The sequence below is a fragment of the Saccopteryx leptura genome, chromosome 1, assembly GCF_036850995.1.
Source record: "Saccopteryx leptura isolate mSacLep1 chromosome 1, mSacLep1_pri_phased_curated, whole genome shotgun sequence".
In the NCBI taxonomy this organism is placed as follows: domain Eukaryota; kingdom Metazoa; phylum Chordata; class Mammalia; order Chiroptera; family Emballonuridae; genus Saccopteryx; species Saccopteryx leptura.
In genome coordinates this window covers 184,281,434-184,294,671 of record NC_089503.1, presented here as the reverse complement: position 1 = coordinate 184,294,671, position 13,238 = coordinate 184,281,434, and the positions used below count along the sequence as shown (strand labels likewise).

The 13,238-nt window shown below is 37.5% G+C and overlaps 1 protein-coding gene across 3 annotated transcripts in view; it reads left to right on the top strand.

Moving 5' to 3' along the window:
* The window catches only part of LYST (lysosomal trafficking regulator), a 249,598-nt gene that overhangs the window by 164,862 nt on the left and 71,498 nt on the right, over positions 1-13,238 (top strand). For all 3 annotated transcript variants that reach the window (XM_066382725.1, XM_066382706.1, XM_066382715.1), the window contains 6 exons: positions 2,917-3,062; positions 3,151-3,247; positions 4,105-4,166; positions 5,511-5,566; positions 8,847-8,999; positions 12,257-12,501. In XM_066382725.1, coding sequence (XP_066238822.1) covers positions 2,917-3,062; positions 3,151-3,247; positions 4,105-4,166; positions 5,511-5,566; positions 8,847-8,999; positions 12,257-12,501 — 759 coding nt within the window. The remainder of the gene's footprint in view (positions 1-2,916; positions 3,063-3,150; positions 3,248-4,104; positions 4,167-5,510; positions 5,567-8,846; positions 9,000-12,256; positions 12,502-13,238) is intronic.

Sequence of the window (13,238 nt, the reverse complement as noted above, 5' to 3'; positions counted from 1 at the left end):
GGGGTCCTGGCTCACTGGAGCCCCCCAGTCAAGGCACATATGAGAAGCAATCAATGAACAACTAAAATGCCGCAACTACGAGTTGATGCTTCTCATCTCTTTCCCTTCCTGTCTCTCTCTGAGAAAAAAGAAAAATGCTTAATAAATAATGAAGAGGAAAATTAAAGTGTCATTCTCTAAATTTATGTATAATAACTGATTAGATTTATTTGTTTGGATTTAGATTTATTAGATTTTCAGTTATGGTTCAAGACTATAACATAATGATTAGACTTATGAAGTCTAGTACCCACCTGGCACCATACACATATAGTTATCATAATAGTATTGACTATATTTCCTGTACTTTATATCCCTGTGACTATTTTATAACTGCCAGTTTGTACTTCTTAATCCCTTCGCCTTTTTGGCTCCGTCCTCCCCAACCCTCCTCTCATCTGGCAGCTATTGGTTTGTTCTCAGTGTCTGTGAGTTTGTTTCTGTTTTGTTTTTTACATTCCACATATAAATGAAATTATACAGTATATGTTTTCCTCTTTCTGACTTATTTCACTTAATACCTTCTGGGTTAATTCATGTTGTTGCAAATGGCAAATTTCATTTTTTTATGGCCAAGTAATACTCTGTTGTATATGTATACCACATTTATTTATTCATCCATCTATGAACACATAGGTGGTATTGTATATAATGCTGCAATGAATATAGGGATTCATATTTTTTTAACTAGTATATTGAACTTTTTCATATAAATACCTAGATGTGGAGTTGCTGAATCATTAAGGTAGTTCAATTTTTAATTTATTGAGGACCCTCCATATTGTTTTCCATGGTGGCCGTACCAATTTACATTTCCACCAACAGTGCGTGAGAGTTCCCTTTTCTCTTCCTTCTTGCCAACACTAAGGGTTTGTTGATTTATTGATACTGGACATTCTGAGTGGTATGAGGTGATATCTCATTATGGTTTTGATTTGCATTTCCTGATGATTAGTGATGCTGAGCATCTTTCCATGTGTCTGTTGGCTATAAGATAAGGGGTTGGTATGTCTTTGGGGTGCTAAAACACACTAAATATTATACTCTGAATAAAATGCCAGGTGAATGAAAGAATTTTAAAGTAGAAGAAAATTTATAAAGTAGGATAAAATGGGTTATTTATCAACTCTTTGATGGAGGGATTTTAACATCAAACATAATAGAAGAAACTAAGAAGAAGAAATGAATGGATTTGAACTTTGTTTCTAATATAATTAACAACAAAACATGAAATTTTATTTTCAGCAAATATATCAGTTAATACTTTCATCATTTTTAAAATACATAAAGATTTTAAAGTAAAATATTAACATCGCAAAAGTCTGATGAGCAAAAAACATGAATATACTCTTCACATAGACAAGCAGAATAAACAGCTGGTGAAATATTCAGTATTGCCAGAGGCTAATTTAGTTTTTTAAAACCTTTAGATACCAGATTTTACCTTTTATGTTACCATTAAAAAATTTTACCTCCTGCAGCCAAGGCTCCATTGGAGCAAAGATGGCCCGGGCGCTGGGGATGGCTCTGTGGCCTCTGCCTCAGGCGCTAGAGTGGCTCTGGTCGCAACATGGCAACGCCCAGGATGGGCAGAGCATCGCCCCCTGGTGGGCAGAGCGTTGCCCCATGGTGGGCGTGCCGGGTGGATCCCGGTCGGGCACATGTGGGAGTCTGTCTGACTGTCTCTCCCCGTTTCCAGCTTCAGAAAAATGAAAAAAATAAAAATAAAAATAAAAAATAAAAAATAAATTTTAGGTGCTAATATGAAACATGTCTTAGTCCTTGGTTAGAGGTTTGGTGATTTTTGTCCATGCTGACAAACTATAATATGTCATGAACCCTACACACATTTTATTTCTAACTCCAGTTATCCTGTTCTAGGGATTCTGTCCTAAGGGAAATATTCAAAATATGGAAAGGCAATAAACATAAAGTTTTCCGTCTTTTGCATTATATGTGGTAGTGAATAAAATGGAAACAAATATATAACAACAGTAATAGAGTTGATTACATTATGATGCATCGACTCAGGGCAATATTAATTAGCCATTTAAACTGATGGTAGTTAAGATGATAATGTGTTCGGTGAATGAAATAGGATATACAAATGTGTATAAGTGCATAATAAGTAAAACTGCAATTTTAAACAATAAAAGAAAATAACCACTACCAATATTATATGTTTAGGGTAGTAAACTTAAGGGTAATTTTTTCTATTATTTATTTCTAATTATATTTAATATGATCCTACTAGTTATTTATTTTCATTTAAAATATTTATTTTTAAATTGTCTAAAAATGTGATTTTTAAAATAAGGTAACAAAATGATTTGACTTTGGGTGGTGGATCTATAATATGATCGACTATTCAAATGCTGTGGAGACGTTTACCTGAAATCTATGTCACCCTGTTAAATCTAATTTTCTAAATTAAAAAAAAAAATGTAATTTATACTATACAAATGAACTAATTTTGTTTGTTACATTAGATAGTAGGCAAAATAGGATATATAAAATATTAATTTGGAAAATTGATTTTTTTCTTTAGTTAACCATATTAAGCCCATTGTATTGCTAAAGTATACATGTTGTTAAAGAATTTATAGTAGTCATCTATATCTTTTAAAATTTCTAATAGATACAGGAAACTGGTAGCAGAGCTTACTTCTAGGTGGGGAACTGGGAGACTGGAATATTTATTATTTTATGTTATTCTTTTGTACTATGTATCTGTATTCCCTAGTCCAGTTATATAAATAGTTGGGGGGTTTTTAAATGACTAGATAAGTTTTGATTTATTCAATTTATATAATTTTTTTAAAAGCTATAAGTACTTCAGATTGCCACTTAAAAACACTCTTTTCTTTTGACATGCAGAGCAGTCTGGTATGACCCTATCTACTATCCATCATCCTGGCAGCTGGATCCTACAGAAGGGCCAAATCGAGAGAGGAGGCGTTTACAGAGATGCTACTTAACTATTCCAAACAAATATCTCCTTAGGGATAGGCAGAAATCAGAAGGTAACAGTGGCTTCTTGATTCAGCATATAATTAGAGCAGATAACTATGGTCATTAGGTGAAGATAATATGTCCTCTTTTCCTTAATAGACATGGTCAAACCACCACTCTCTTACCTCTTTGAAGACAAAACTCATTCTTCTTTCTCTTCTACTGTAAAAGACAAAGCTGCAAGTGAGTCTATAAGGTAAGACATTTTCTTTTTTGTTGAAGGAGTTAAAGATTTTTAGAGTGTGTTGTGGTACTTATGTACTAATTATTTTAGACAATACTATGGCTTACAGAAAGGTCCTAAGCATAGCTCAAGAGAGGACAAGATGGAATGGCCAGAATCCAAAAGGAAAGGACACTTTTTATAGGAAGGAGTCCTTGGACTTCCTTGTTTGCACACAGGTGTTTTCGTAGTTCATGGCCTGACAGCTCAGTGGGATAGACAGTGCTGCTGGTGGATCAGCAGGCAGTTAGCATGGGGATTAAAAGTTCAAATTCTGGCCCTGCTCTTCCCACTTTCTGATTTTTGGGCAAGTTACCTGCCTCTCTGTGTCAGTTTCCTTTTCTGTTGTTACGTGAGGAAGATGTAGCACCCTGTGTATCATAACATTGCTGAGGAGTAAATGGGGCAGTTATTATCATGCCCATTTTACTGAAACTCAAAGAACATAAGTGACTTGACTGAAGGATAGAGGACTTGTGACTTTAAATCCCATTTTTCCTAGAAGCTAGGCTTCTTTTCTGTGTTCAGAGTATAAGAGGCTTGAACCAGTGTTTACTTATTTACTGGAAAATATAAAATACTGAAGTCTCTTTCAGTAACTCAATCCCATGTTTTTCATAGAAGGTATAGGGATTGTCTCTAAAAGTTTCGTCACTTTTCCTCTATCAGAATGTTAAAGAATGAGATAACATGTTTATGTATGTAGATTTTGACAAGACATATTGTGCTTGAAACTCTTGCTTTGCTGGAATCTTTTATAAAATAAAGCTTATACTTTATAAAATTGGTCAAAAGACTTAATAATAGTAACTTTAAATATATTCTGACAGAGTAAATAGAAGATGTATCAGTGTTGCACCATCTAGAGAGACAGCCGGTGAGTTGTTATTAGGTAAGTCACATTTTGAAGAGTTTTACACAGATTTGCCCTGCCTTACTTTATTCTTGATCATTTGAAGCATTGTTTTTGACACACTGCCATTAAATAAGGTAAACTTCCTCTAATATAGGTTATTTTGCCTTAGCATTATATGCATTGACTTGTGTGTATGAAGAAATGACAGTCTTATTCCTGAAAAACATAGAAATAGCACTTTAATTTTTATAAAGTTGACTTTCTTCATGAATATACATTTTTATATCTAATCATTTATTATGTATCAATTTTGATTTTAAAGTGAAGATTTATTGGTATAATTATATGCCTACTGTTTTAAAAGATATATCTATGCATAAGAGATAGATCCACATGGAGATGTATAATTTATATTCTCTAGTGTACTTCTGAGAGAAAGGCCAAGATTGTCAGTGCATGCATACCTATGTAGATACATTAGGTGAGAAATATTTTCCTCAAGATATGAAGGAATGGAGTTATGCCACTTGGTCTCTGTTCCTTAAAGAGCCAACTTGTATCCTCACATGAAACCTCTCAGATACACTTTCCAGAGCCCCAGCCCTGACCAGCTGAATCTAAAACTCTGGGGTGGGTCCCAGCCATCTGCACTTTGATGAGCCCTCAAACGTGAATAAATATCCCTTCTATAGGCTAAAGCCACTGCTCCCAGGGCCCAATGTACAGAGCTCTGAGCTTGCTGGAACTGAGCCACATGGTCACAGCACGGAGAAAGCACCCTTCCCTGAGCCAGCCATGCTAGTGCTCAAAGGTGGCCAGCACACAGTGCAGAGTCCAGGCAGTTCCTACCATTGGAATATGTGATGTAAGGACATATTAATGACAGCCTATGAAGCAGGATAAATTGTGGGAGGATGTATTAAGGCATTTCTGCCTTGAGTTTTAAGTCACCAAAATAATTAAGAATTCCTCTTTTGCTAGAAAATTTGGTTTACAACTTGATTTCAGTCAATGTATGACATAGTAAAGCAAGATAATATGCTAATAATATAAGAATACTGGCAAAAATCAATAGCCAGTATTTTTTTTAGCACTGAGTGCCAGGCACTATTAATAAGCATAATCTAATTCCCACAGTAACCCTGTGACATATATTCCTCTCTCTACCCCCTTCTTTTTATAGGGAAACTAAGACACAAAGATTGAGCAGCTCACCTGAGCTCTCACGGATGCTGTTCAAAAATAGGTATTGAGTGTCAGGAACTGTTTCTGGGTGATAGTATTTGAATTCAGGCCACTGACTCCAAAGGTCATGCTTTTAACCACCTAATCTAATAATGCCCACACGTTTTTAAACTCAGATACAGTTATATTTTGCAGGTAAATGTGGAATGTATTTTGTGGAAGATAATGCTTCTGATACAGTTGAAAATTCGGTGAGTAGAAGCTTAAGGGTATACTAATTAAATCACACAAACTCCAAAAACATACAAATTCAGTACCAGCAAAAAGCAGGTAGAACTATTATAGCTCATTAATTGTGACTTTATGTGTAGACTTATCTGAATTTCAAACATTCTTTTTTTTAAAATAATTTTATTTTTTTAATGGGGCGACATCAATAAATCAGGATACATATATTCAAAGATAACAAGTCCAGGTTATCTTGTCGTTCAGTTAAGTTGCATAACCATCACCCAAAGTCAGATTGTCCTCTGTCACCTTCTATCTAGTTTTCTTTGTGCCCCTCCCCCTCCCCCTTTCCCTCTCCCTTTCCCCCCACCCCCTGTAACCACCACACTCTTATCAATGTCTCTTAGTTTCACTTTTATGTCCCACCTACATATGGAATAATGCAGTTCCTGGTTTTTTCTGATTTACTTATTTCACTTCGTATCATGTTATCAAGATCCCACCATTTTGCTGTAAATGATCCGATGTCATCATTTCTTATGGCTGAGTAGTATTCCATAGTGTATATGTGCCACTTCTTCTTTATCCAGTCATCTATTGAAGGGCTTTTTGGTTGTTTCCATGTCCTGGCCACTGTGAACAATGCTGCAATGAACATGGGGCTGCATGTGTCTTTACGTATCAGTGTTTCTGAGTTTTGGGGGTATATACCCAGTAGAGGGATTGCTGGGTCATAAGGTAGTTCTATTTTCAGTTTTTTGAGGAACCACCATACTTTCTTCCATAATGGTTGTACTACTTTACATTCCCACCAACAGTGTATGAGGGTTCCTTTTTCTCCACAGCCTCTCCAACATTTGCTATTCCCTGTCTTGTTAATAATAGCTAATCTAACAGGTGTGAGGTGGTATCTCATTGCAGTTTTGATTTGCATTTCTCTAATAGCTAAAGAAGATGAGCATCTTTTCATATATCTGTTGGCCATTTGTATTTCTTCCTGGGAGAAGTGTCTGTTCATGTCTTCTTCCCATTTTTTTATTGGATTGTTTGTTTGTTTGTTGTTGAGTTTTATGAGTTCTTTGTATATTTTGGATATTAGGCCCTTATCTGAGCTGTTGTTTGAAAATATCATTTCCCATTTAGTTGGCTGTCTGTTTATTTTGTTATCAGTTTCTCTTGCTGAGCAAAAACTTCTTAGTCTGATGTAGTCCCATTCATTAATTTTTGCCTTCACTTCTCTTGCCTTTGGAGTCAAATTCATAAAATGCTCTTTAAAACCCAGGTCCATGAGTTGAGTACCTATGTCTTCTTCTATGTACTTAATTGTTTCAGGTCTTATGTTTAGATCTTTGATCCATTTTGAGTTAATTTTAGTACAGGGGGACAAACTGTAGTCCAGTTTCATTCTTTTGCATGTGGCTTTCCAGTTTTCCCAGCACCATTTATTGAAGAGGCTTTCTTTTCTCCATTGTGTGTTGTTGAGACAGTTCTAAAAAGAAGATCATGCCATCTCTACTGCCTTGTGATCTGAGTCTCAGCAGTTCCTTTCTGAGACAAGTTCTTGGTGTCCCTCTTGTCATTTCACTGCTGTTCATTGCTCCCTGCCACTGTCCTCTCCACAGTAATGACTCCTGCCACACCCCATTCACGGTCCCATACGTTTGCCTAACGAAAGAAAGGAAAATACTACATAATTGAATAACTTACGCCCTCCTGATAGTCACAGAGGTTAGTAATCATACTTTTCATTCATCTGGAAATACTGATATCCAGAAAATTACAGAAAGATTCTCAAGTTGCATTTTTTATATAGGAAAGCTTTTTATTCATCTGGATCGACTTGTATGTCATGAAAATATTGTTTTGAAATCCTTGTAATAGGAGAGATAAGCCTTTGTGTATCTGAAAAGTTATAGAACTTCCTAAGTATATACAAAATAAGATTATGTATGGTTTAATGATGAATACATATTTGATTCAAAGAAAATAATGATTGCGAATACAAGTTAGTTGTAAAACAAATAATGTAAAAACTCATAAGAATATTTAATATAGTCCCCCAAAATGAGTAGGCATTCTTTCATGATTTAACGGAAGTTACCACAGCATATATACCAGTTAGTAGAAGTATAGTATGTTATTTTTTAAGAAGTGTCTTTTTGACAACCAAGGAATTTAATAGTTGATATACAGCCAACCTTTTTCTGGGCCCAAAGATAACATTTTCCTCCTTCAAAACTTTCCTAAAAGTACCCTTGCCTTATAATAGATTGAGGACTCCTTCCTTCCTCTCTACTCTTATAGCATTTGTTCTTACTTATGTGACACTTGTTGTCTCATGTTTTAAAAGTGTGTCCAAATATCTGTGCCCCTTTTCATGTAAATGGGCTTATTTCATGCAGAGCACTTAGCAGAGCACCTCTCTGTGGGTGCTAAATGAATGTCAGTTGAATTGCCTGCATGTTGAATGTTAGAGCTAAACAGGAAGAGTTCGATTTCAAGAATGAGAATATTAAATTTTCATTTAAACATTTTATTTTATATGTAATATATTTCCTGACTCTACTTTTAAAACTCAGTTGGGAGCCAGTGCCGTTGTAGTAAAATACTCATAGCACAGGCTGGAATGTCACTTTCTCCTGACTGCTGTTTTTCAAATTTCTCTTTACTTTTGATTCCTGAAGATCTCAGTTTTCTTACATTCTTACAAGCTCACATATACATTTAAAAGAATATTTTCTTAGTAAAAGATGTCAGTTTGAATAGGCTACATACAATATGATTCCAACTCTTTGGCCTGCTGGGAGAGGGAAGCCTGCAGAGATGGTAGAATGGTCAGTGTTGCCAGGAGTTCAGGGGGAGGAGGGGTGAGCAGGTGAGTGCGAAGCTCTGGGGCAGTACCACCATTCTGTGAGGCTGTAATGGTGGGCGCATGCCAACCACAGCATGCACACCAGGGCTGAACCCCGTGTAAACTATGGGCAGATGGAGTTAGGACTAGTGTCACAATATTGGCTCATTATCTGTGACAAATGCATCGTACTAACCAAGATGTTAATAGGGGCCTCGATCTATTCTGAAAAATAAAATCGATTAAGACAATAAAAATAAAGTCTGTTAACAAAAAAACACCTAAGTTTTATTCAGCATTATGAAGTGTGTAGTAGTGGGAGGATTTTCAGAGAATCTCATCTGCCATTTTGCCACAAAAGGAAGACTTTCTATATTGCATTTTGATATTTTTTAAATTTAAAATTAAAATGATTATTAATATTTCACATAAAGCAAATACTTGTGTCCCAGAGCCTTCAGGGAGAACTAGAACCAGCATCGTTTTCCTGGACGTATGAAGAAATCAAAGAAGTTCACAAGCGTTGGTGGCAGCTGAGAGACAACGCTGTGGAGATCTTCCTGACAAATGGCAGGACACTGCTGTTAGCGCTCGACAACACCAAGGTGAGTGTGGTTCAGGTGACACTCTGCTCTTGAGATTCATGGCACTGGTGTAACTCTCATATAGCTCAGTGAAGGTTTAAGTAGTTTAAATTTTCATTTACTACTTCTGAAATCAAATAAAACTCACCTTATTTCTCAGTCCTAATTAAAGTAAACCCTTGGTTATATTAGGATTATTTTTGTTCTCTAAAACTGTTCTGATTCTCCAGAGGGGCTGTATAGTATACAGTGAGTGAATGCACAACCAAGCTGAGAGGAGCCGTTTAAGCTTATGGTTGGTTCCACTTTTGGCAAACCCTCTCTCGACTCCACATCTCTTCACCTGTTTTGTCTGCTCTCCTATGTAGAAAACATCTTGAAAAAAGCTGTGTGTTTGCTGCCTCTAGATCCTCCTCTGCTTCTCCATGAAAATGCTCCAGGCATGTTTTCTTCTCCCCACTCCACTGGAAGCTGGTCAGCCACCAATGACTCCATATTGCTGACCCTGTGCTCATGTTCCCAGATCAGCAGCACCTGACACCGCTGATCATTCTCTTTCTTATAAAGAAAGACCTTCCTCACAGGGCTCTGGGCTACCACTGTCTTCCCTCTTTCCCTCACCAGCCACACCCCTCAGTCTTGCTGGCAGATGCTGCCCTGGGTATCTCAGGGAACATTCTTCAGGTCTTGTCTCAGCTCCTCCAGTCTTGTGACTTTGACTACTATCTGCAGTCTGACAACTTACAGTTTGTACCTCTCTCCATACGTCTCCCCTGAATGCCACACTCAAATATCTAGCTTCGTACTTGGTATCTCCACTTGGAAGGCTAATTGGCATCACAAATTTAACATGTGCAGATCTGAGCCTTTAATCTTCCCCCAGATCTCTGCAGTTTTCCTCCTCTCAGTAAGTGGCAACTGCAGTCTTTCTGATTGCCAGAAACCTTGAGATCACCCCAGACTCCTCTTGTTCCTCATCTCCCACATCTACTCCAACTGTGAGTTTTCAAAATACATCTGGAATCTGAGTGCTTCCACTGCTGCCACCCTAGTCCAAGCCCCCATCACCTGCTGCTTAACCCATCCTGCTAGCCTCCTAACTGGCCTCCCTGCTTCCATAACCCCTTTCTTTCCAACTATTCTCATGACAGCACACTGGGGTAGGTCAGATCATGCCATTCCTCTACTTCCACTCAAGCCCTTTAATCACTCCTTGTGTTACTTGACTAAAGCCAAAGTCCTTTCATTAACTAACAATGTGTTGAATAATCTGGCACTTCATTAACTCTCTGACCTTACATTCTGACTTTCTAGCCCTTCCTTTCTCGTCTGCATCATGGTGACTATCTTTTCCTTGAGCATAGCAGGCAGTGACACCACAGGGCCTTTGCACTTACTACTCCCTACAGTGGTTATTTCAGGCTCTTTGATCACATGTCTCTTCAGAGAAACCTTCTCTGACTATAAGTAAAATAGCAACCCCTTCCTCACTCCTGCCTCCAAGCCTTATTTAGCTCCTATTATTTCAGGGGTTTTTTTTCATTGATTTTAGAGAAAAAGAGAAATATCAATTTGTTGTTCTACTTACTCACGCCATCATTGGTTGATTCTTGTATGTGCCCTGTCCGGGGACCAAACCTTCAACCTTAGCATATCGGGACAACACTCTAACCAACTGAGCTACCCGGTCAGGGCAGCTTTTTTTACTTTGCTGTTTTTCTCTGTAGGACTTAATAGCGTCCAACATTATTATTGTCTCCCCAATAGAATATAAGGACTTTGTTTGGCTAGACGCAGTAGCTTTAGCACCTTGAATATACTGGCATATAGGTGCTCAGTAAACATTTGTCAGACAAATGGATACTTCCTTTCTCTTGCAGGGTTTGGTACACAGACTGTCATAAATTTCCTTCCACCAACCTCAGCTTCAGCAGTGGGCAACTTTCAGATTTAGACTACATGCTTAAGTTTTGCTTTTAGTTTTTTTTGGGGGGGGGGTTGCTTTTTTTTTTTATTGCCTCGATCCTATTTTTTTTAATTTTGGTAAAAAATACATAACATAAAGTTTACAGTCCTAGCCATTTTTAAGCATATAGTTTGGTAGTGTTAAGTTCACACTTTTGTGAAACAGGTCTCCAGACTAGGTTCTTAAACACTCTGTGATCTTGCCTGTTCCATAAACTTAGCTCATTCTTCTCACTGACTTTTAGAACCATCTCTGAGTATCCACACCTGTGTCTCTTCCTGAGCCTGCAGCATACACACATTTAAGATGGATATTTCAAATTTGGTTTTTTGGGTTTTTTTTTACAGAGACAGAGAGAGAGAGAGTCAGAGAGAGGGATAGATAGGGACAGACAGGAACGGAGAGAGATGAGAAGCATCAATCATTAGTCTTTCGTTGCGACACCTTAGTTGTTCATTGATTGCTTTCTCATATGTGCCTTGTCCGTGGGCCTTCAGCAGACTGAGTAACCCCTTGCTCAAGCCAGCGACCTTAGGTCCAAGCTGGTGAGCTTTTTGCTCAAACCAGATGAGCCCACGCTCAAGTTGGCGACCTCGGGGTCTCGGACCTGGGTCCTCTGCATCCCAGTCCGACGCTCTATCCACTGCACCACCGCCTGGTCAGGCTCAAATTTGTTTTTAGGAAAAGTCTGACTCATCTGTTTTTCCCATTTACCAATCATTATATAATTGCTTTAGAAGAAATTAGAATAACATTTTTCTGTGACATTTTGTGAATCTCTAAAAAAAAGTTTATATATTAGTTTTCAATCAGTAGTGAAAATCAGATATTATCTTTTGCATAGGATATTTTACCTCATTCTCATGAGATAAATAGATTACCTCCAGACTGCAGACATGGGAACTGTGGCACAAGGGGTTGAAGCAGGAAACAGACCCAGTCTGTCTCATTCAAAAAATCTTGCTCTAGCTACTACAACATGTTTCTTTTATTTAGGTGAAGGCTCTTTTTCCTTCATTGAAAATTTTTCTTAGATCTGTATTTAAGTATTTAAGTGATTTTTCTATACGAATTTCTTCTTAGTTTCTTATTAACAAATTCTCTAGAAGTACAACATGGCAGTTAAGAGCCCAGGCTTTGGAGGAAGACCTGCACCTGTCTCAGTTCTCTGCCTGTTCATGTTATTGAGCAGAAAGTAATTTCTTGGAGGACAAGATTAGTAACATGCCTATAATATTATGGATTCTTTGGAGGAAAATGCCAATAAGCCTAAAAATTGAATCTGGTTGTTTTTTTTCCCCTGCCTTTGTAGGTCCGTGATGACGTGTACCATAGTATACTGACCAATAACCTCCCTAACCTTCTGGAGTACGGCAACATTACTGCTCTGACCAATTTTTGGTATACTGGGCAAATTACTAATTTTGAATATTTGACTCACTTAAACAAACATGCCGGCCGATCCTTCAATGATCTCATGCAGTATCCGGTGTTCCCATTCATATTGGCTGACTATGTTAGTGAGACCCTTGACCTCAGTGATCCATCCATCTACAGGTAACAGAAACATCATCATCTTTCAGCTCTGTCAATGTGCTCTATTTATTTCACTAAAGATTTTATCATGAGAATTTTCAAGCAAGCACAAAATTGAATGAAAATGGAATGAACCCTCATATGTCCATCATCCCAACTCAACAATTTTGAAGACACTTGCCAAACTTGCATCATCTTCTGTTTTCCTTTTTATTTAAGACAAAGACAGACATCTTGTTATATTACTCCTATGTTCTTTAGAATATATCTCCTAGGAAAAACAAAGAATATTTTCTTACCTAATCTTAGTGCTATTATTATATCTAAGAAAATTAACAGTAATTTCATAGTATCATCTAATATCTAGTCCAGAGAGGCAGAAGGAGAGAGACAGGAAGGAAGACAGATGAGAAGCATCAACTTGTAGTTGTGGCACCTTAGTTGTTCATTGATTGCTTCTCATATGTCCCTTGACTGGGAGGTTCTAGACAGTGACCTGTTGCTCAAGCCAGCGACCTTTAGGCTCAAGCCAATGACCATGGGGTCATGTCTGTGATCCCACACTCAAGCTGGTGAGCCTGTGCTCAAGCTGGATGAGCCCACACTCAAGCCAGTGATCTTGGGGTTTCAAACCTGGGTCCTCAGCATCCCAGGTCGATGTTCTATCCACTGTACTACCACCTGGTCAGGCTGATTTCTCCTATGTTGAGATGTGAATTTGTATTTATTCCATAAAACTGTTTTTACTTTTTAACAAA